Below are 22,019 nucleotides of genomic sequence, written 5' to 3'. Positions count from 1 at the left end.
GTTCTTGAGAATGAAAATTTGCAATAGGTATGACAACATTTTTAAATGACCAAGATTTTTGTCCAACAGATAATGGTCAGATTGAACCCCCTGGTCCTTATCAGGACAACATTTTTATTAGAGGATAATGGTCACTTTGATCTCTATCAAATAACTATGTATAAATTTGTCTGAATTAAACATAAGGAATGAGAACAAGTTTAACATGTATAAGATGTGTACTGTAGATAAAACTTGTCCCATCAGATACAATAGGATATGACCTTGCTATATTCCCTGTACCACTTGACAGGGTTTAGAGATAAGCACACTTCCTCCCGGAATAAGTCTGTTTTCCTGCTTTACCAGATAAACAGGAAAAGCCTTGTCATTGTTCTCTATGACACATTGTTTCCCACCATTGCGTTCTTCCTTTTCTGTAATTACGCATCACACAAATTTACATACACAATAAGAGAGCAGGATGAGACTACTTAACAAACAATACTATCAAATACAGTTTAATTATAAAACATGAGAAATAAATTATTTGTTTCCCTAGCAAAAAATATTTACAGAGAATGTTATATTCCCAGAATTGAAAAATAATAGTTATGGAAAAACACTTCAAATGGGAAGTAGATTCCAATTTTCATTTAATTTCAGTTCTTCTGGAAATATTTGAAGATGATGACATTTTGCAGTACATAACTAGTTTTCTTGAAACTCTGTAATCCTTACCATGCAAGGAGCTGTAATATTACAGCCTCTACCCCCTAATCTTGTAATATTGCTCCAATGGCTATCTATACTTTTAGAGGTTAACGTTAGATGTTTGATATTGATTTTAAAATGTGTGCATGTCCACTCAAACTACAGCTATTTATTATAATGTTCATAAGGCTTAAAGTGCAGCTGAAATTTCGAATTTAAAAAATTTCGATTGAAGTAGAAAGGCAAACTGGAGGGTGGATTTCCCTTCTGTAACTGAGACACATAGAACAGAGGTTTGAACTCTCCAGAAACCGTGTAAACCAGCAGGATATAACTACTGACTGTGTTAATAATTTAGACAATTAGAAAATGACTACTAACAGTTGCAGGTCCAATTGAAGCCAAATATTGGGGGAAAGTCAAAAAATGTTTGGTTCAAATGGCCTTCTTTGAACTGTCAGGTCCAGAACAGTTTCTCCTAGACCTAAGCACTTTTTTATTTCATGTTTTCACTAGGAACCACTGTATAATGCTACAGTAGGCTATTTCTTGCATTTCTTGGTCATTAGAGAAAAAATCTCAAAAATTGAAAGTTTTGCACCAAATGGCCAACTTTGGGACAGCATCCACTTCATCCAATCTGACTACCTTACCCCACAGACCCCATGATCACCTATCTTAGATTTTTCCTTATCAATAAGCAGAAACAGCAAGGTATAGCTAGCTTACATATAATTGGTATATCTTAAATAAAGGAAAACTAGAAAAGAAAAATTTCTGACAATCATTGATCTTTTGAGTCTGATTTGTTGCAACACCAGGCTTTCAAAGGATGTTTTTGGTCCTCACAATAAATATGAAGCATGCAGTATAGAGAACATTTTGTGCTAATCTTCATTTAGTACAAAAGTCAAAGATGATTAGCTAAAAAAATCAAAAATAGAACCATATAAATATTAAATAAATCAAGTGTTTAACTGTTCACTTTAGAATCACAGAAATTAAATGATGTTGTATAACATGTGACCTGTGGTGGTTTTATTATGGAGTTGACATGTGAATATGATAAAAAATGATAGTTATAACAATTACATGCTGTGTTTTCATTAACTGAAACCTTATAATTGTCGCACTTTTCTATGTTGATGTGAAAATTGTCAAATGAAAATGAATGTCAGTGCCATAATGAAAAAGATAAAGAAATCAATCTGTAATAAACACTTTTCTACTGGTCTATGGCTATCAATCCAAAAGTTAACTATATAAACTATGTGCTAATAAGAGGGCAAGTCTTTTTTAGGACTGATGTATCAACAAGCTTGCCCACTTGACCAGTGGGACAGTTTTATATTACAATACAAAGTTGTGTGGATTTGTAGTTGTCAGCATAGTGTTGCAATAGCTCACGTTTTAAATTTGACCCACTGGGCTTCAACTTGAAAGTTCTTTGCCATTATGTAAACGGTCAGACCTTCTAGTATCATCCCCATACTGAAATAGGACTATAACCAGAGATAATATTTACTCACTAGGGGTCATCCCGTTACTGAAATAGGACTATAACCAGAGATAATATTTACTCACTAGGGGTCATCCCGTTACTGAAATAGGACTATAACCAGAGATAATATTTACTCACTAGGGGTCATCCCGTTACTGAAATAGGACTATAACCAGAGATTATATTTACTCGCTAGGTGTACTCTACTATGGCTGATATATAAAATATGGACACCATCAATAAAGTGACAGTGCCAATGTGTACTCTACACTTCAACTTTGTTTGATAGGTAATGTATACCTTGAGTGGTGAATGGTTAGAACTTTAAAATATAACCTGGGTTGTGAATTTTAAAATCTTTTAATTTGTCTGACCTTGCCAAAATAGTCATTCAGTTAAAAAATGTCATAATTGACATGTTATAAAAAAGAAACAAGACAATTTGATCTTTTGAATAGAATAATTGCTATTCACCAGCAGACTGTATTTGTTGGGCTAGCTCCCATGGTTTTAATTAGAAATTTCAACATGATTTCTCCAGGGTATGATCACACTTATTGACATTTTAGACTTTTTAGAAAATCCATTTAATAATGTACCATAATTCAAATATATGGATTGGATGGTTATTGTATCTATAACTTGCAGCTATGCAATATATGATATGATATTACTTATGTATTATTATTGAGCAAATTGTTGACAGACTTTATATTTCTGCAATATGATATGATATTACTTATGTATTATTATTGAGCAAACTGTTAACAGACTTTATATTTCTGAAATAGAAAGAATTATTTGGTTCCAAGTTTTTTCCATTTATTTTTGTTGAATTATCATTCAGAATTCAAGGGTTATGTCCCTTACATAACAAATTTGCATTTTATCTTTTGTAGAATGTAAATCGCTGATTTTTATCAGCATTCTACTGATAGAAAAGTGTAGGAGGATTTTGAGTTATTTATTTATTAGTTTTGGCACATTTTATCTACTGCTGTTTTAGATTTTTATCATAACATTATAAATGATGACTTCCCCCCCTAAAGTTCTACATATTGAACTATTGAGCCACACCCTTTTCAACATCATTCAGGACAGAATGCAAGACATTGATTTATTTGTCGGTTATCAGTGGAAAGATCATATGTAATATAATAAACATAATTTTTAATATGGGAAATTGTCATGTCATAAATACCTGGATCAAGATAAGAACAAACATTGATATGAAAAATTCGTGTCTGATATTAACAGTCTTTACTCATATCATCTTCAAAAAGTATTAATTCCACACGTTCTAAACATTGATAAAATAATGAAGTAAATATGAAAATGGGAAAGCCGTGTGTTAGTTCAAACATTGACAATGCTTAAACAAATGGCTGTTGTCATAGTGAAATGGTTTAGATTTTAAATGTTAAATATTGATTTTGAATTTTTATCCCTTTTATGTCTGTAATGATCAATCATTTAAATGGTTATAATTATCTCCCAAAAAAGACAAGTACTTGCTGGTAAATGTTAGTATATACTGGTTTTTACACATCACCAATTTCACCCCAATTTATGTAATATATTAAAAAGTCATTTTAATACCTGAATAGCAATAGAATTGTTGTTTTTATTATAAAAGTTGTAGCGTATCTAATTGGTTTGTCTATGAAAATGCTTTCATCATCTCTGAATTTTTTCACCTGTAAAGGTGTTATATTCTTTATTAGACTTTTAAAAAAAGATAGAAATGTCTGTATTGAAGTATTTTTTGAAAGAAATATGATTTCCTATTAATTAAAGAGTTTATAAACTAGGTACTTGTCAGTAAAGAGGAATTGTTCAATATTATATTTGTTAAAATTTGGATACAGGAGTGGTCAGTTTGTGGGCTATGCCTATTTGATGTGTATTATTTTCTGTGATTGCCAAGTTTTATATTTGACAAGTATATATTTGTTACACAACACAGATTATTCATTGCCGTTTGTGCTGAGGTCAAAATTTGTCATCCTGACACTATTCTTATATTTCTATAAATAACTTGTAGTATTATAGAAGGAATATACTTAAAACTTTAATTCTAGGAAGCTGATGTACAAAAGTATAATAGTATTAGTTCCATTTGCATAAACAAACTAAGAAAAATAATGGTTCAAAAAAGGGCATAGCATAAGAGTTTCAGATAAAAGTCCACCATTAAGAATGATAATGCACTTTTTAAAATAAATGCAAATTACCAGTAGTGTCATCAGTAAAACAGAAGAGCACCTGCCATGGACATAATATATCTATAATACAGGATCATATTAATGTTTTCCTGGGGCTGTTATATTATCTGTCACCTGTTACTAGGTCCAGATGGTGTCTGGACCACTAACAATTGTTAAGTTAATGTAACTAAATAACAATACACCTGATACTAAGTTCAGTTTTAACATGCTGCCGAAAGGGAGATAAATCTGTCAACCTTGTCCTTTGTCAAATATCCACTACTCAATATTCTTTTATCATCCCACCCATATATATAAATGATTTTAAAAGTAACCTGAGGAAAAAAATCTTAATACTCATTACATTGAAAGAAAAAATTGTCAGGACTTGTCAAGTTTTGTTGAAAAAATACTGCATTTTATATTTTTTTGAAACTGGAGATTTCACACTTCTCACTGATGTCTATCATGTTCCTAGTAAGACCACTATTTTGTTAGTAGATAAACAATAGCATGCTTTCTTTTATATTCCTCTATGCACTTGCTTACACACAATATTGTGCTTTCCATGTCTTCAATCTCTACCATTCATTTAGAAATATTTTAAGATTTCTTTGGGTATAGGTCAGAATACTGATGCTTACATATCTGAAATAGGTTTAAAATACAAATTAATGTGCAGAAAACTCTTGTATGCTTAATTTTGTAGAAAAAAACGATAAAAATAACTATCAACTAAGATCAAAGTAAAAATATAATTAATTTATTATTTTTCTCTAATCTTTGTGATAGCATTGTTGAAAAATTAATCTCTGTGAAAAAAATATCCTTTTGATTGATTTTCAATTATCTCTATACATCAATAAAAAAAGAACTCCTGAAAAAATGCAAAATGAACAGAATTGAAAGTAAATCAGAAACAAATGTATATTTTTACCATGTAGGATTTTAACTTCTAATTACCCAAACTGCATTAGGATGGTATGACTAAGTTATTTGAGTATTTCTGAAATAAACAAACTACAGATGTGAAATGTATTCGCTCTTGTACAAGACTTGCTGACATAGCCAGTAGATTAATATTCCACAGATAATAACGTGCCAAAAAAAATCTCCAAGGGATCAATTATACCTGTGTTTTTATATCCAGGTGAGGAAAACATTGGTTTTCAATTGATACTATGATCTGTTAATTAGGAAGACCAATATTACAATAAATTCAGCTTCCAGGGCGGGAAATCAATCATGAGGGGGTGGCTAATGTAACGTGTTATAATGTCATTGGTAACACACAATACAACAACCATAGACCAAATCGTATTTAATATTAGCTTTCTGTTTTCTTCTATGTGTTGAATGCATGAATGATTTGCTATTGAGTAAACTATATATACTATCAGGTCCTCAGGATATGTTGTAAAGCGTTGATCGGCTATCAAGACTATTACGATACCTTTCTCTCAGCATCTTTTTCTTTACTTCTGGGATCTATTCCATTCTTTTATTTCTCTGTGAGTATTATTTAATAATTTAAGTGTATGTAATTAATGTCATTTGTTGTCTTGAGTGACATGGTCATATATTGTTACATTCCTTGAATTAATTATCAGATTAACATACTATACATAAGTCTGGTGACAAAATAAGAATATATATACCAACAGGTTATTTTAATTTATAAAAAAATAGGTTATTGATTTTTGTAACAAATTTAAAACATATTGACTGAGAATTAGTGAAGTTCATTTGAAATGTGCATCTAATATGCATAAGTATATGATTATTGACCAAGAAAGAGGAATGGCAGCATCCATATTATTTTTCCTAAGAAATATGCTAAAATTCTTTCTATGAAAGTGCTGATGTGATATCAGATAATTCTCCATAAATATCATGTAATGAAGTAATATATCTGTTACCATGCCAACACAGAAACTGTGAAAATGACACACATTATACTGCTTAGGAATGTTGTATGATTGTGAAAATTGATTATAGACAAGTGGGGTGGATGAAGGCTAATATGTTAGAACTTCAATCGTTTGGACGACAAGGAATGTTCTGTTTTAATGAAGGGATGTGCTAACTGAGAGTAAGCTTTCATTCCATATTTTATACCCGATTTATAATCTGTTAATACGTTAGCTAATGTCTTTGTCCTACTAAGTCTTAATACCCTAGATGTATGCACTGGAAACTCCTAGTAGAATTGGCAGGGTTTTATTTCAGTTACATGAATGGCAAACATTCAATACACTTTTTCACACCTCTAATAAATAGACCCATTTGATCATAAAAGCATGACCGTTAAATGTAGAAATTGAATGTTCTAAATTTGATATCTTATAAAGTGGGAAGTTATTATATTTTAATAAAGAACATGGTCAACTTTAATATTATTATCTTTTTTTGAAATTTATTGAATTTATTATACTTGACATTTGAAATGACTCCATGTTTATACATTATCCAGTTCATAGTCAGTAAATGTTCGATCACTAATGTCCCATTACTCATGGCAATACATATTGTAATGTAATTTGTTGCACTGTGTGGATGCGTAAAGGCCCCGATTTTCAATAAAACATGAATTTTTAATGCCGCTTACAATATCCTAGTGTCATGTTATCTATTTTAATATAGGATATTATATCTGACTTTTTACAAGAACCCCTAATTATGCAAATTACCATTGGTAGTTAAGTAAATTAGATTTCATCTAGCTGATTAAAGCATATTTTACTGGCTGCCTATATATAATGCAGAATAAATAATTGCTCTATTGCTATCAAATTGATGAACTTTATAGGGTCTTCAAATTTACTGGATATATTTCAAAGGCTTTGAACACTGGTAAACATCTCTTCAGTTTGTTGCAGTAGTGTAGTGATTATGGAATCCTTGGAGTCTGATGTATTATTTTTAATGATGTTTTTGGCACTTGTTGTAACTTATAGCTACAGGTCATTTTGATTTGGTTTATAAACCTTCTGACCAATGATACAAGGGAGACATGTGTTACAAGGAATATGAATCATAAAGTACCACAATCACTTTCATAATTTGATTTTTTTGTATAACAACACCATATTGCAGTGTAGTGTTATCATTCAATTTATCAGTTGTTGAAATGCTTCATGAATATATCTGTTTGTAATAGCCGTTGGAGTGTGACTGTAATATTTCTCTCTTCTTTCAGAGACCTTCTGACGATCTGATGTCTAATTCTCCTGTAGTGACCAACGGCACTGGACTAAGTCCACAACATATGTCTAATGCTGGTGATAATGAGGCAAAAAAGGTAATGTGCAATTTTATCAAGTAACAACACATATATGATGTATAAATTTTGAATTTAATAGCATGCATTTAAAGAAAAAAAAATGTGCAAGGAAGACTTTCCAAACTGTTGCCAATTCAAACTGTTCTTACAGTAATCACTCAAGGTGCAAATTGCTTTTCATATTTTATTTAGAATTATTCAGCATATTTTTAATCATATTTAACTGTTATGTAATGAGAATGAGCTGGTTAATAAATGCTGGCTTGCTTGGATAGAAGAACACAAATTTCAAATTTATATTTTTGGGGAGGAACGCAATGATCATTTACTTGGAATTTTTCTGCTAAGCTTTAATGTATATAAATAACAAGTTTTGTTATTTGCTTATTCATGGTTAAGGTTAAAAAAAATCTAACCAAGTATGTCTTTGGTCAACTATCATAAATTTTAGTAATCAATAAAACAAATATTGTGTTTATGACTGTGTACCTCTTTTGATCTCAGGCCTGGGAAATTCTTTCTAAATTGTTAAGACCTTAATTTTTATTTTGAAAAGTTCAAAAGACCTTATTTTAATCAGCTTTAAAAGTATTAAAAGTTATAGCTTAATTCTTAATTGGATTTTAAAGTTTGATATCAGTAAGAAGTTTACTTAGTTACTCTATAGACACTAAAAACCTCATTTAAGTTTGCTAGTTGTTCAAAATGATTTGCATTTAAATTTAATTGAAGGTGCTATACACTGCTAACTAGTTATGGCATGTTAGCCAGATTTTTAACCTTTCTGATTTTGTAATTTTGAAAATAAAAAAGATGTCTGTCAAGATAGAATATGATACATGCATCAAAATGTGTTTTCTGTCAACGATGTAATTAATGGCATTCCAAACATAAAGTACAGGAAAGAAATTAATAAAACTAGTTTAATTAATGCTTGTACCTTTAAAGGGGGATCTTGTCTATCTCTTTGGTTATTGGACATACAGGTTAAGCTAGGCATTATTCTGTAGACATACTGGACTATACTCACATCTTTTATTCTAATGAGAAAATACCCTATAGTTAAGAATCATTGCTTCAATTGCTGTTCTTCATCATGATAATGTTTAGTGTACGGATGTGATGTTACAGACATTCAAATCACAGAACACATTAAGGATATTTGTACTGAAACTTGACAAATTCAAAACTTACTATATCATTAAATAAGATTAAAATAGAGTTTGAAGAAGAAGTTTATGACCAAAAATATTCTTTCTTGAACAGTTAATAGAATTGTAAAATACTTTAATGCAAACCTTCCAAACACTCCAGAGGTTGAGTGACAGAGACCAAACTCCCTTTGTACATTTTGAAATAAATGGATATGGTGCAGGTTTACCCCAATATTGAATTAATACAGTAATATTGTTATAAAGGAATATTGAGTAATGATGAACCATGTAGAGAATCAGGCCATATGTTCAGATACAGAGAACATTAGAATTTATACCCGTGTCTTTACCGTCCATGCAAATCTCCCATAAAAAGAAGTATAATGTCAAATAATAATACCATATATTTTGTTTTCATAGGAAAATATGATGGTAAATAACTTGATTATTTCAAAACCATATGGTATACCCTGAAAGAAATATGTGCTCAATACTCTCTGTAATATATGACTTTAGTGTTATCAAACTTCATCATGTTAAAACAGTAATCAAGTGCATATGAACATGATATATTTTTGAAAAATACAACATTTATCATGTATTAAACAAGCTGTGTGTAACACATAGATATTGGTTGTTATATTAGCAGCCTTGCATTGATTGACAAATTCTCTAAGATGTTCTAATTAACCTTAGATTGGTCTTCATTCATTGCATTGTGTATAAGTAAGGATATTTGTCACAGAATTATTAGCATGAAGTCTTGAGGAAATGTTTCTTTGTTAACATTGTACCCGTTACATGAACAGATTTGTAACTAGCTATCCGAGCACACATTACATGTACAGATTTGTCTTGAGTTATCCAAGCACCCGTTAAATGTACAGATTTGTCATGAGTTTTCCGAGCACCCGTTTGATGGATGGGAATGTCAGGAATTAGAAATCAATATAGCTGTTTTAAAAATGGTAGGGTATCATGATATGATACATATTGTCAACGCGGCGATGGTATTGATCTATTCTACCTATCATTGTTATTACCAAGGTGATACTACTGAAACCCACTTCATAATTGATAGAAATTTTGTCCCAGAGGAAAATTGTCATTAATCTTAATGGCACCTAAAGCTTTTGTGTCTCCATTGTCATGCAGATGATTGGTTGTTTTGTGGTTGTCATAGTGATTTGGTTGACACATCCTACAGATGTCCTGGTTCTTGTTTTAGTAATCCATTAGCAAAAACATAAACTGAAGCTTAATCTATCTGGTAGAGGAAATAACACAATTCTTTATTTACTGAGTTTGTATTAATAATCAGGCAATACAAATGTGAAATTAATCTCATATTGTTAGATATGAAGTTTCTCCTAAGAGATTTATTGAACTAGCTATATGTAATATACATGTAGGGTATTGTCTAAATACAAAGTCATAATAAGTTGTTTGATGAAAAAGAAATGCATTTGTGATTAGCAGTTACAATACAGTATGTTTTAACATGAATATACTAAAATGATCATGGCACAAGATTGGAAATAAGGCAAATCATTTGTTGCTTTTGAATGTTACCCTAGGGTCAAGTTGACATGTCTTCAATGAATACATTCTTAAACATATTGATAGCTTCAAAAATCATAAAGCTTCAGGTTTGTTTTATAGACACTTTGACTAAAATCACTAACTATTTTGTTTCAATCATTGGACCAATGGTAAAAATCTTGTCCTGTATTCAAGTTATTTATTGATAAAGGCAAAACTTTTCTATCTCAAGTTTTTTATTCAAGAAAATGTCAAAAAAACATACCTATTTATTTTTCTGGACTATTTTTTGGTAAAAGTTAAATTTGAAGCAGACAATTTATCCTGTCGCCTGTCCAGACTGTTTCCCTGATCGACTCATTGAGTCCTTTCTATAACCCTTCAAATGTCAATATGTTTGTTTGTTTCAAATAAAAATTGCTGTTGAGTTAGATCTTCAAAAATTTATGGAAGGCTCCTGAAAGGAAAAAAAGTTTTTGTTAAAAATAATTCTTTTCTGATTTGACGGACTTTGGTTGAATTTGAATTTACAACAGATACCCATATAAATGGTTACTCTGCTTTCTCAATATAAATTGCTTTATACGGAAATGCCAAATACAAATTACCGGTATAACTTTTATTTTGAACAAGTGGAAGTGATATACTACATAAATGAGTGTTATTTAGTATTAAAATAGAAAGATTATGTCCTTATAATTAAGTATTTCATTGTAATCCTTCCTGCTTAAGTACACACACTTTATACATGTGTATTTAAAATGAACAACATTTTGTTTTGCTACAATGGGCACATGATATAAAATATCATATAAAAAATACAATGTATCATTGGTTAAAAAAAAAGTCTGTGACATGAAATATATGCTTGGAGGGTAATATCAATATAACATGTAACATTTGTACCTGACAATGGACAACATGTACCATCTTTATTATTTTGTCTTGTTTTTTAATGGCTAGGTTTTGTATTGGGATGAATTGTGAAACCTCAAAAGAATTGTATCATCTGCATGGTAGTAGAATTGGTTTGAAATTGATTGAATTGGAACAATACAACAGATGCTACATGTATCTATTGATAATCTGTCTCCCTCATGCAACAGTTGGGTACTAGTTTATCCTGGGGTTATTATCTAAACAACATTATTGTCAATTTTATGATGAAAAATGTATATACAATCAACTGCAATGTTAACATAATGATTGTCTAACTAAAAAAACAAATCGTAGCTTTTCCATAACCAGTATCAACTGTCAATTTATTTGGCAGCTGTAAGACTTCCTTTTATACACTGAGTTGGCATTAATAATAAGTTAACTTGTCCATGAACTACATTTCCAGTGCTTTTAACATACAAATTTTTAAAATTCAATTAAATAGATTGCAAATTTCAATAATTTGTACATTTCACAATACCGTTGTATATACAACCTACACGTATGGGGTACTTTCTATCCATTAATGTTAAGTGTTGACATAAAAGATAACGTAAAATACCAGTTGAAAGCACCTGAGATTGTCATCCTCTGTCGCCCACCCTTATCCCACACAGGTGAATGATTCTTACTCGTATATCATAATTTGGCTAATAGAAGTAATATTACACGTGGCTATTCATAACTCACCTAAATTGGTTTACTATCTAATGCTTATATTAATATGTACAACATTCTGTGACAGCTTCCAATTCTTTTGCCAGGACATACTTTCTTTACTTTTGTCATAGGTAAATTAGATAAAGCTTTTAAGTGTATTACATTAAGGTTTTATTGCATTTTGTAAAGAAACTATTGCAATGATTGGTTGTAATTACAGAATTTGTATTTCCTTCTGAAGATGAGACATGATATAAATGAGACAATATTACCATGTACCAGATGCTAACAGATCTCAGCTGCTTTGTATGACATTGTATCTTCTTTGTTTTCTTGGTAATCAAAATAGTCAAATTTCATTTTGATTAATGAACATTTTATTGATATTTTACAGGTAAAATTAGATGCCAACAACATGAATGGACCATCACGTGTAGTCCATCTGAGAAGTCTGCCACCAGATGTCACTGATGCTGAGGTGGTACAGCTTGGTATACCATTCGGCAGAATGACCAATGTTTTGTTACTCAAGCAGAAAGGCCAGGTATGATATTAACCTGCTTGTTTATGCCATTAGAAGTTTGCTTCATGACAGGGTTTGTTCATGTATGTGACTTCCTTGATTTGTCCCCAAGTATGGCTCAATAGGCATAACATATTTGCAAGTGAGAATTAAGCAATGAACCATCATAAATCTTTGATTTTATGTACCAGTATATTGCTGAATATCGATTCCAAATTTTAACCCTTTTCGTTTAATCAAATTCTTAAAACACACCTTTTTATAATGTAAAACTTTGAGCCGTTATTTTAATTAAAGTCTCACCAATTTAAAGCAACATAATTTTTCAATATGTATGCCAAAACAATATTGTAAATGCCCTATTTTTACAGGTATATATTCTATGAGTGAATAGTTTTATTTTTGCTTAATGTGTTTAATTTTACTTATAAGAAAATTTGTTTTGCTTGTGACAATTATTTGCATATTATGATTTCTAGTGAACACTTTTTGCATTATATATAGTCTTGCATTATACATTAGAGATTTGGAATAGATAGTGGAATCGTGATAATTGAATATTACAGATCATATTGATTGTTATCAAACTCAAAACTTTTAAATATGTTAGAATTTAATAAAGGTAAATTTCACAAAGATATATTAAATTGAAGTTTAGATAATGTACATGTACGAAATACATTTTCTAAAGAGATCCTCCAAAAAAATAGATTTTGTTTGTTTGAAGTTGACTATATAGAACTAAGTGGGTGTATTAGTCTGAAGTGGTAATGATGTGGGTTAATCATTTGTTACCAATACAAAATTAAATAAATTAAGTATAAGATACCCCTTAAAGTAATGCATCATGAATATGCATAAAATACTTGCCAATGTACATTAAACAATAAATCAATTCTTAAAATGTAAAGATAATGATGATATATGAGTGAATCACAGTTAATACACCATTGTCATTCGGCTTTAGAAATTTCTTTTAAGTTATTTTTATCAAGGGTCTTGTAAACTGGTCAGTTGTTCAACACATTTTGATGATAATAATGTTATCTATTAGCTAAACCAGGAGATTTAAAGTCCGCCAGACACCTCACCACTTCAGGCCACAAGTAGTAAACAGACTTATGCAATAGATATAGATGACCACCACTTACACCTCATATTTACTTACAAACTAAACTCATGTTTCAGGCTTTTCTAGAGTTTGAAGATGAACAAGCTGCTAACAATTTTGTCACATTACATCAAGAACATGCACCTCAGATCCGGGGCCGAACCGTGTTTGTACAGTTCTCAAACCATAAAGAATTAAAAACAGACCAAGCTCACTCATTTCAGGTCAGTCTTATATATAACAAGTCACTGGGAAAACGACATTATCAGTTCACCAGTTTAGTTGACATATATCTGTTGACCAGTTTAGTTAACATTTATCAGTTGACCAGTTTAGTTGACATTTATCAGTTGACCAGTTTAGCTGACATTTATCAGTTGACCAGTTTAGTTGAAATTTATCAGTTGATCAGTTTAGTTAACATTTATCAGTTGACCAGTTTAGTTGACATTTATCAGTTGACCAGTTTAGCTTACATTTATCAGTTGACCAGTTTAGCTGACATATATCTGTTAACCAGTTTAGTTAACATTTATCATTTGACCAGTTTAGCTGACATTTATCAGTTGACCAGTTTAGCTGACATTTATCAGTTGACCAGTTTAGTTGACATTTATCAGTTGACCAGTTTAGCTTACATTTATCAGTTGACCAGTTTAGCTGACATTTATCTGTTGACCAGTTTAGTTAACATTTATCAGTTGACCAGTTTAGCTGACATTTATCTGTTGACCAGTTTAGTTAACATTTATCAGTTGACCAGTTTAGATGACATTTATCAGTTGACCAGTTTAGTTGACATTTATCAGTTGACCAGTTTAGTTGACATTTTATCCAGTTATTTCTGTTTTACGTGTTGTAATGATTTCAGTGGAATTTTGAACCTGATTACAATAAGAAAATTGACCAGTTCCAGTGAGATAGGTTAAAGTAAATCAGTTGATAGGAGAACATTTGTATAGTGTCTGTAGTCTTCATAACTTAGCAAATTTCAGTACATCAATTTTTGCTCCTAAGTTTGTATAGTGCCTGTGGTCTTCATAACTTAGCAAATTTCTGTACTTTTGCTACAATATAAATGTTTGCCCTGAAATCAATTACAATTAATGTTAACTAGAAGTTAATTTGATGGATTCGTCAGTATTGAATGATTGATAAAGCCTGTTATCATTCATGCACAAGAAGCAGTTTATTGGTTTCAGAAAGCAACATAATTTGTAGCCTATTTTCTGCTAACATTGTTTACAAAAAATCAAAGGCAATGTTTATTTGATGTTATTGATTACCATTAGTTTTGTTTTAATTGATTAACATGTTTAGTTCTGTGATATGACATTGTCCCTTGTAAAATCTTGTAATTGTTGGAAGTGTAAACATTTGAATGTGTATTTTGTTATAATTAAGTTAGCTGTACTGGACGAGATAACGGAACTGAAGCCATTTTATATGTACTAAGACTGGAGGTTATATAGTCTGTGTAAACAGTTAAGTTATTGGTTTTTTGCGGTATGACATAATGCAATGATAAAGATTGATCAAAAGAATATGACTTATAACTCATCAGTTTATCTCTAAAGACTTGGATTTAATTATTAACATTGTTCATTCAAATATTTTCAGCTGTTACAAGTTCTGTTTTGAGATATTTAACCTTTATAAATTTTCGAAATATGGAAGAAATTTTCCAAATTAAACTTTCCAATAAGACATTATTTGAAGGAGCTTATACTTTACTTTTATTTGAGTGAGTGTCAATAGTTTTACATAAATACTACGCTTTAAATTGCTATGAACTGAATGCACTTGATAAATGTATAGATTATGGTATGCTAGGAATGTTACGATGGTTCTTGAAATATAATTAACTTGATAAATGTTTTTAGAATGCTACAGCAAAAGCAGCCCTCCAAGCAGCTCAGCAAGTGACAATGGGTGGAACAGACTGTGAAAAGAAAGTACTCAGGGTTATAGTGGAGAATCTGGTTTATCCAGTCACCATTGATGTTTTACACACGGTAAATAGTCAAAAATCTTGTTGTTGGCAACCTTTTTGATAAGAGAAAGTAGTGCCAAAACAACAGCTGTACAATTTAAAAGTACAAATCTAATAATTTTTTCAAGATTTTATAGAATATCATAACAAGCCACTCCAACAAAAACATTCATTTTGATTTCCAGCTTCCATCAAGATAGAACGGATGTTTGAAATTCAGTTGTGACACCAAGCTTATGTTAACAATCTTTTCTTTGGATTATTATTGATCTGTTATTAGATCATGGTAGAAGAACATGATATTAGAATAATGTTTTACCTACAGTAAATAGTAGAAAATCTGGTTTATTTGGTCAAATTTGAAATTTACAAACAGTAAAAAAGTAGAGCATAGTAGAACATAGTAGAACATAGTAGAACATCAGGTTTATTTGGTCTCCATTGATGTTTTACCTAGAGTAAATAGTAGAAAATCTGGTTTATCAAATCCTCTGTTGTATACAGTGCTGGTTGGGTAAATAGTAGAAAATCTGGTTTATCAAATCCCCTGTTGTATACAGTGATGGTTGGGTAAATAGTAGAAAATCTGGTTATCAAATCCCCTGTTGAATACAGTGCTGGTTGGGTAAATAGTAGAAAATCTGGTTTATCAAATCCCCTGTTGTATACAGTGCTGGTTGGTTAAATAGTAGAAAATCTGGTTTATCAAATCCCCTGTTGTATACAGTGATGGTTGGGTAAATAGTAGAACATCTGGTTTATCAAATCCCCTGTTGTATACAGTGCTGGTTGGGTAAATAGTAGAAAATCATTTTTATTTGGTCACCATAGGAGCGCTATTTGGAGTTTGACATATATGCATTTTCAACAAAACTGTTTTAACTATTTTGAATGTGCATTTCTTGAAACTTTTTTTTTTGAAACTAGTCACATTTTTGGATGGACTGACAAATACTGTATTTTATGTATATGAAATACAAATATCCATATAATTTCATTGTGTATTCATGTTTTTATATTGAACTTCACTCCTTATTTCTTTATTTACAGATATTTTGCAAATTTGGAAAAGTACAGAAAATGATCATATTTACCAAAAATAGTAAGTATATTATTGTAATTGTGTGATATTATTGATATAAATGTTTTATGTTTTTCTTTGAATATATGTAACACTCCCAAACGTGTCCTTCCCCCCAAACGTGTCCGATTCCCCCAAACGTGTCTATTCCCCCAAACGTGTCCGTAATATTCAATGTCGCCCAAACGTGTCCGATTTCATAACCCCCTAAACGTGTCCGATAATTGTTATTCGCCAAAACGTGTCCAATGTTCACTGCAAAAACGTCTCACGTCTTTTAGCGCTAAAACATGTATGTCCTAACATCGTTTACGGCAATTCCATGGTGGGGGACACAGTTGATGAAGTGATCATTTATTAGCATTAGTTTGTTCTACGCCGGTTGTTAACGATTATCATTATTGCAAATTTAATATGTAACATATGAATTAACCTTCGTATGAAATTACTTATTGTCCAGTTGCAAGTATTTCATGCATATTTAGAGCAAACATACAAATAATTTTAGTACAGTTGAATTAATCGTTTCTTAGTGAATTATTTTGTACTAATAAACTTCGATGATGCCTTTTTATATCAATCTGCACGGCTGGCTTTCACTAGAATTGACTTCCCTTTTTTCAACAGTTCTGATACATACTGGTTTTCATGCTTTTTTCTTAATAAATTTTAGGTTTCGAGCATCACTAAAGACACACGAACAAGAGACATAACGTCCAGTGCCAAATAATTCATGCATTATTTGAAGACATCATATTAACAATAAATACTGTAGATAGGTTCTAATGACTCCAATAAGACACTACTTCAATGTCCGTTATGTAAAAGAGGGCGTTTTAAATAAAAGCTGCGGAAATTTTAACTGCCACTAGAAAAAATAATGAATCCGGACAAAAATGTTGCCTTCCTAAATACAACTGATGGCACCTTGAAAGAGTTGTTAAAAAGGTTTGATCTGCAGAGAAATTTAGCTGAGCGTGGCTGCTTACATTTACATCCGACATAGCTGAATGGACGCCCAACTTTAACCCAGGTTATACTGCCGGTTTAAAAAAGACTTAAAGTACTTTATTTCTCTTTTTTTAATGAAATAGTAAAATGAGCATACTTTAATGAAATAGCAATAACCAAATAACGGAAGTATTTATAATATGGACAAGAATGATCGTTCGATAAAAGAAAAAAAAATAGCTTGATATGGACAAGTTTTTGGGGATTGGGCACGTTTGGGTGTTCATTAAAAAATGGACACGTTTGGGCGTTCATACAAATGACACGCTTTGGCGCCCTTTTACATTTTAAGACATGTTTTGCAGTTCAGTGACGTCATGTGGACACGTTTGGGGGAATCGGACACGTTTGGGGGGAAGGACACGTTTCTGAGTGTTACATATATATTCACAGTTGTATCTGTCTTTATATTTTAAATAAATATTCACTAATATGGTATAGGCCAGCATTGATAAACATTTTTGCCTATAATTTTAATGATACCAGCATAAAATATGACAACAAATAAATCTGATAAAATGAAATGTATAAGTATAGTTATGGTAAAACTACTAATTTTTTTTCCAGATACATTCCAGGCATTGATACAGTATTGTGACAGTATCTCTGCAAGTTCATCAAAATTAGTAAGTGTTGGTAAAATGAGATATATCAGAAAACTTTCAATGATTTTTAGAACAGTCTGTGGTAAATAAGTTAATCAGGATGCTCATCACAAATATATTATATAACCAGAAGATTTGTAAACTTAAAAACATATGTCAGAGTTACTTAGGTTGAAAATATTTATGTTTTTAAATGAAAAATGTATTTTAACCAATGGATATACAGTAACATTATAAAGTCAAACTGGAAGGAACTAAATAGGCATCAGCTTTTATAGTTATAAGAAAGATAAGAACATACAGATTTTTTCCAGTAAAAAGGATAAGCATGTTTAACTTGTAGATGCTGTTATGAGTATTAGTCATAACAGATAATGAATACTAAAGAAAATTTGAATTATCTCAACTAGACAAAGGTAGATAACTCATTTCTCATTTGCTCAAATCACTTTTTTCTCACCTTCAGACTTTGTCATACACTTATTGTTTTGTCTCTAGTATGTTTATTTTATTTTTATAGTCCTTGGATAATCAGAACATCTACAATGGCTGTTGTACGCTGAGAATAGACTACTCCAAACTGAATACACTGAATGTGAAGTATAATAATGATAAAAGTCGAGATTTTACCAACCCTAATCTTCCGTCAGGTGAAAGTGGTGGCATGGATCCAAGTATGTATGGAGGTAATTGTCTGATTGTTTTAGATAAAGGCTAGATTGCTAGAAATATTTCTGTCTTTCTCATTATTTGCTGTATACAGTTTTGAATAACACAGGATTTTGTATTTTTCTTTCTTTCCATGTATAGAAGACTACTCAAGAGAGAGAAGTATGCCATCGTTTGTTGTGTTAAGATTTTAGTTATTCCATGTATTAAATGCATCTGAATCCATGAAGCTTATTTAGTTTTGGAGCACGTCCCACATTTATCGGTTGCATGTTAAAAAGTCAAAATCACAAGCATTCATTCACAAACACTGAAATATATTGGCTTCAATTGTATATGTACATGGAATACTTGTTTATGTTTGGAGGAATGAGAATAACTTTGGTATCTGGATGTAAGATGATTGTTCGCTTAACGGACTAACTGGTGCTTCAAGTTGTAAGATTTATCCCCTGCAACGTGAACCTAATGGGAGGAAACATAATAGTTCCTATTCTTTTGACTTATTTATTTCATTGCCTCTAAATCTGGGATCCATATTTTTGATTTCCAGTAAAATTTTATGACTTATTTAACAAAATTTTTTTTATCATCATTCTTTGCAGAGTCTGAAATTTGCATTTTTAATATTGAAGGAAAGGTTAGGTACGAGGAATCTAGAATTGGTTTTCTCTTCATTACCGGAGCTCTTCTACAGAAAACAAACTTTTAGTGCTAATGGAAGATATCATAGAATATTTCTTAAAATATGATTATACTAATAAAGACACTTCAGTGTAAATATATTTAAGTGTTTGTCAAATAATTTCACATTTTGATAAAAAAGGAAAAATTTAAGAATTTATGAACAAAATTTTAGTTTTGTTTGCTACTGGGGCAACATTTTGAACTAGGAATTTGAGAAAACTATATAAAATTATAGGTCAACTTGCCAGATAATTTCAGTCACTTATATTGTTTATAATGTAAGACTTAGTCTTACCAGAGTAATTTTGGAAGTAAAGTTGGGTATTAAGTTAGTTTTTGTTTTAATGTTGGACTTGTGCTTCTTGTGAGATATGCTTAACAAGTGCTTCTTGCTTCAACTGTTGGCCCTTATGATAAATTAATTCATATAATGTATGTACAATTAAACTTAACTGTGAAATAGGTTATAACAAGAGAATTGTCAGCCAACTTGAAGACTACTGATAGAATTCAACATGGTTGCTTTGTAATCAATATATCAACCTTACCAACCACTTTCCTGCTTAATTAGGCACATCACAACATTGCTTTTATATTTAGCTTTTTGGTTTTGAGTTTATTTTCTAGTTAATATGAATTATTTGTAGTTTTTAATAATCGCATGATAATATGTAATTACTAAAGGTGCCCCGAGCATAGTGACGTCAGCGTATATCCCTGGTGTTGGACCAGCTCCACTAACGGCCTATGGTGCCGCTGCAGCTGCGGCAGGAGGCTCACCGGTTTATGGTACAGCAATTTCACGATTTTTCTCTCTCTATCTCTCTATCTTGACAGCATGAGTCATTTTAGATGTTTTGTAACATGTAGCAGCTTTTCATAGAATGCAGACTTACTAACACAAATCTCCCTCTTTTCCTGTCATCCTTGCAATGTTATGATGCCAAACGGTGATGTTCATAATTAAACTTTATCACAGTTGATCATTTCAGTCACTTGTTTTAAATTCACAGCTAACATTTATCAAAAGTTTTCAATAAAGTAAATTTTTACAGAAATCAGTTAAATTAAAATAAAAATGCAGGCAGTGATAGTTATAACAAAGTTTTTGTTACTCTCAGAAAACAAATTTAACTTATCTCTACCTATAAGACCTCAAGATTAAAGTTTCAGGATTCTAATTAAGAACGAAAATTTAAAGAAATTAACTAAAACTTTCCTGAGATATTGTTGTACAAGACTTGATTACAGTAAGGATGACAACATATGCTTCCCTTGTAGTGCAGCATATCTTAGCATGTATTTGACACGATAAGCTTTTCATGTCATTTGACTGTTATCTTTTACTTTCTTCTCCTACAGCTCAGAACTATGGAGGGGGCATGTCGGGTGGTCCAAACTTTGGAGGGGGCATGTCAGGTGGTAAGTCTATCTTTCTTCTATTTCTCTGACAGTTTCATTATAAGCACGTTGAACTTTAGCAAGTCTTGCTTTATAGATTGAGAAATGATGTGTTCAACCTGCATGACACAGTGAAACCTGTCTAAACTAACCATGTTCAGGTGTCCAATTTATACAGGTTAAGTAACTAAATATTCCTGTCATGTCCTGATAGAAGAGTTCAGTTTAGAAATGGATTATGCAGGGTTAGTTTTAAACAGGTTTCACTTGGTATCATACAGTGATGTGGATGAGATATGTGACAGAAAAATGGCCACTATCGGTTCAGATTTTACGTATGATCGTAGCCAGTAAAAGAAAGATTAAGAATAATCAAAATTATTTAATTGTGGAAATTTTATTCAATAAAGAAACAGTTTTATGTTGCTGGCTCTAGTCTTATTACTTAAAATCAATAGTTCCTATTTCTTAAGTTACAATTAGATATTTTAGAAGGAAAGTTCCGCAGGTAGAGATAAGGCTTATTATTACCTGAAGAAAAGTATTTTCTTGAATTATTAAAAGAGAGAAGTATTGACATATTCTCAGTGCTTATATTGAATCTGTCTTATCTAATGTGTCATATTATATATAGAGTTTGTACTATGTTAATGATATGTTATTTGTCTAGTCTGTCATTTTTAAAAGCCCCTTATGTATACGAAGAGAAACTGCTTTATAACCTTTACTTCAAATCTGGTTATATTCATCATTGTTAAATAGAAGACTTGGGGGAGTTGTTTTATGTACAAAATATGAAAATATACAGTAAATATGGTATCAATACAAATAAAAAGGAAGGTCTGTATTTTTTTTTATTTAAAAAAGATTCTAGACAAATTGCATGCTTTATTTTCTGATTGATTTATGTTTTCTGATTAATGTAATTGTACAATACAAATATTGTTAGAAATTTTTTA

General features: G+C 30.9%; 1 protein-coding gene across 8 annotated transcripts in view; it reads left to right on the top strand.

Annotated features, from left to right (window-relative positions):
- The window catches only part of LOC127735939 (polypyrimidine tract-binding protein 1-like), a 75,980-nt gene that overhangs the window by 46,584 nt on the left and 7,377 nt on the right, over positions 1-22,019 (top strand). For 3 of the 8 annotated variants that reach the window (XM_052246406.1, XM_052246390.1, XM_052246444.1), the window contains 9 exons: positions 7,601-7,702; positions 12,374-12,523; positions 13,691-13,837; positions 15,497-15,628; positions 16,657-16,708; positions 18,266-18,324; positions 18,824-18,989; positions 20,344-20,448; positions 21,022-21,081. In XM_052246406.1, the coding sequence (XP_052102366.1) occupies positions 7,601-7,702; positions 12,374-12,523; positions 13,691-13,837; positions 15,497-15,628; positions 16,657-16,708; positions 18,266-18,324; positions 18,824-18,989; positions 20,344-20,448; positions 21,022-21,081 (973 nt within the window). Of the gene's footprint in view, positions 1-5,741; positions 5,913-7,600; positions 7,703-12,373; positions 12,524-13,690; positions 13,838-15,496; positions 15,629-16,656; positions 16,709-18,265; positions 18,325-18,823; positions 18,990-19,113; positions 19,135-20,343; positions 20,449-21,021; positions 21,082-22,019 lie in introns of those variants that run through there. The other 5 variants (XM_052246440.1, XM_052246416.1, XM_052246424.1 and 2 more) reach the window with 5 other exon arrangements.

The sequence above is a fragment of the Mytilus californianus genome, unplaced genomic scaffold (assembly GCF_021869535.1).
Source record: "Mytilus californianus isolate M0D057914Y unplaced genomic scaffold, xbMytCali1.0.p SCAF_1, whole genome shotgun sequence".
Lineage (NCBI taxonomy): Eukaryota > Metazoa > Mollusca > Bivalvia > Mytilida > Mytilidae > Mytilus > Mytilus californianus.
This window is presented reverse-complemented; position numbering and strand designations above follow the sequence as displayed.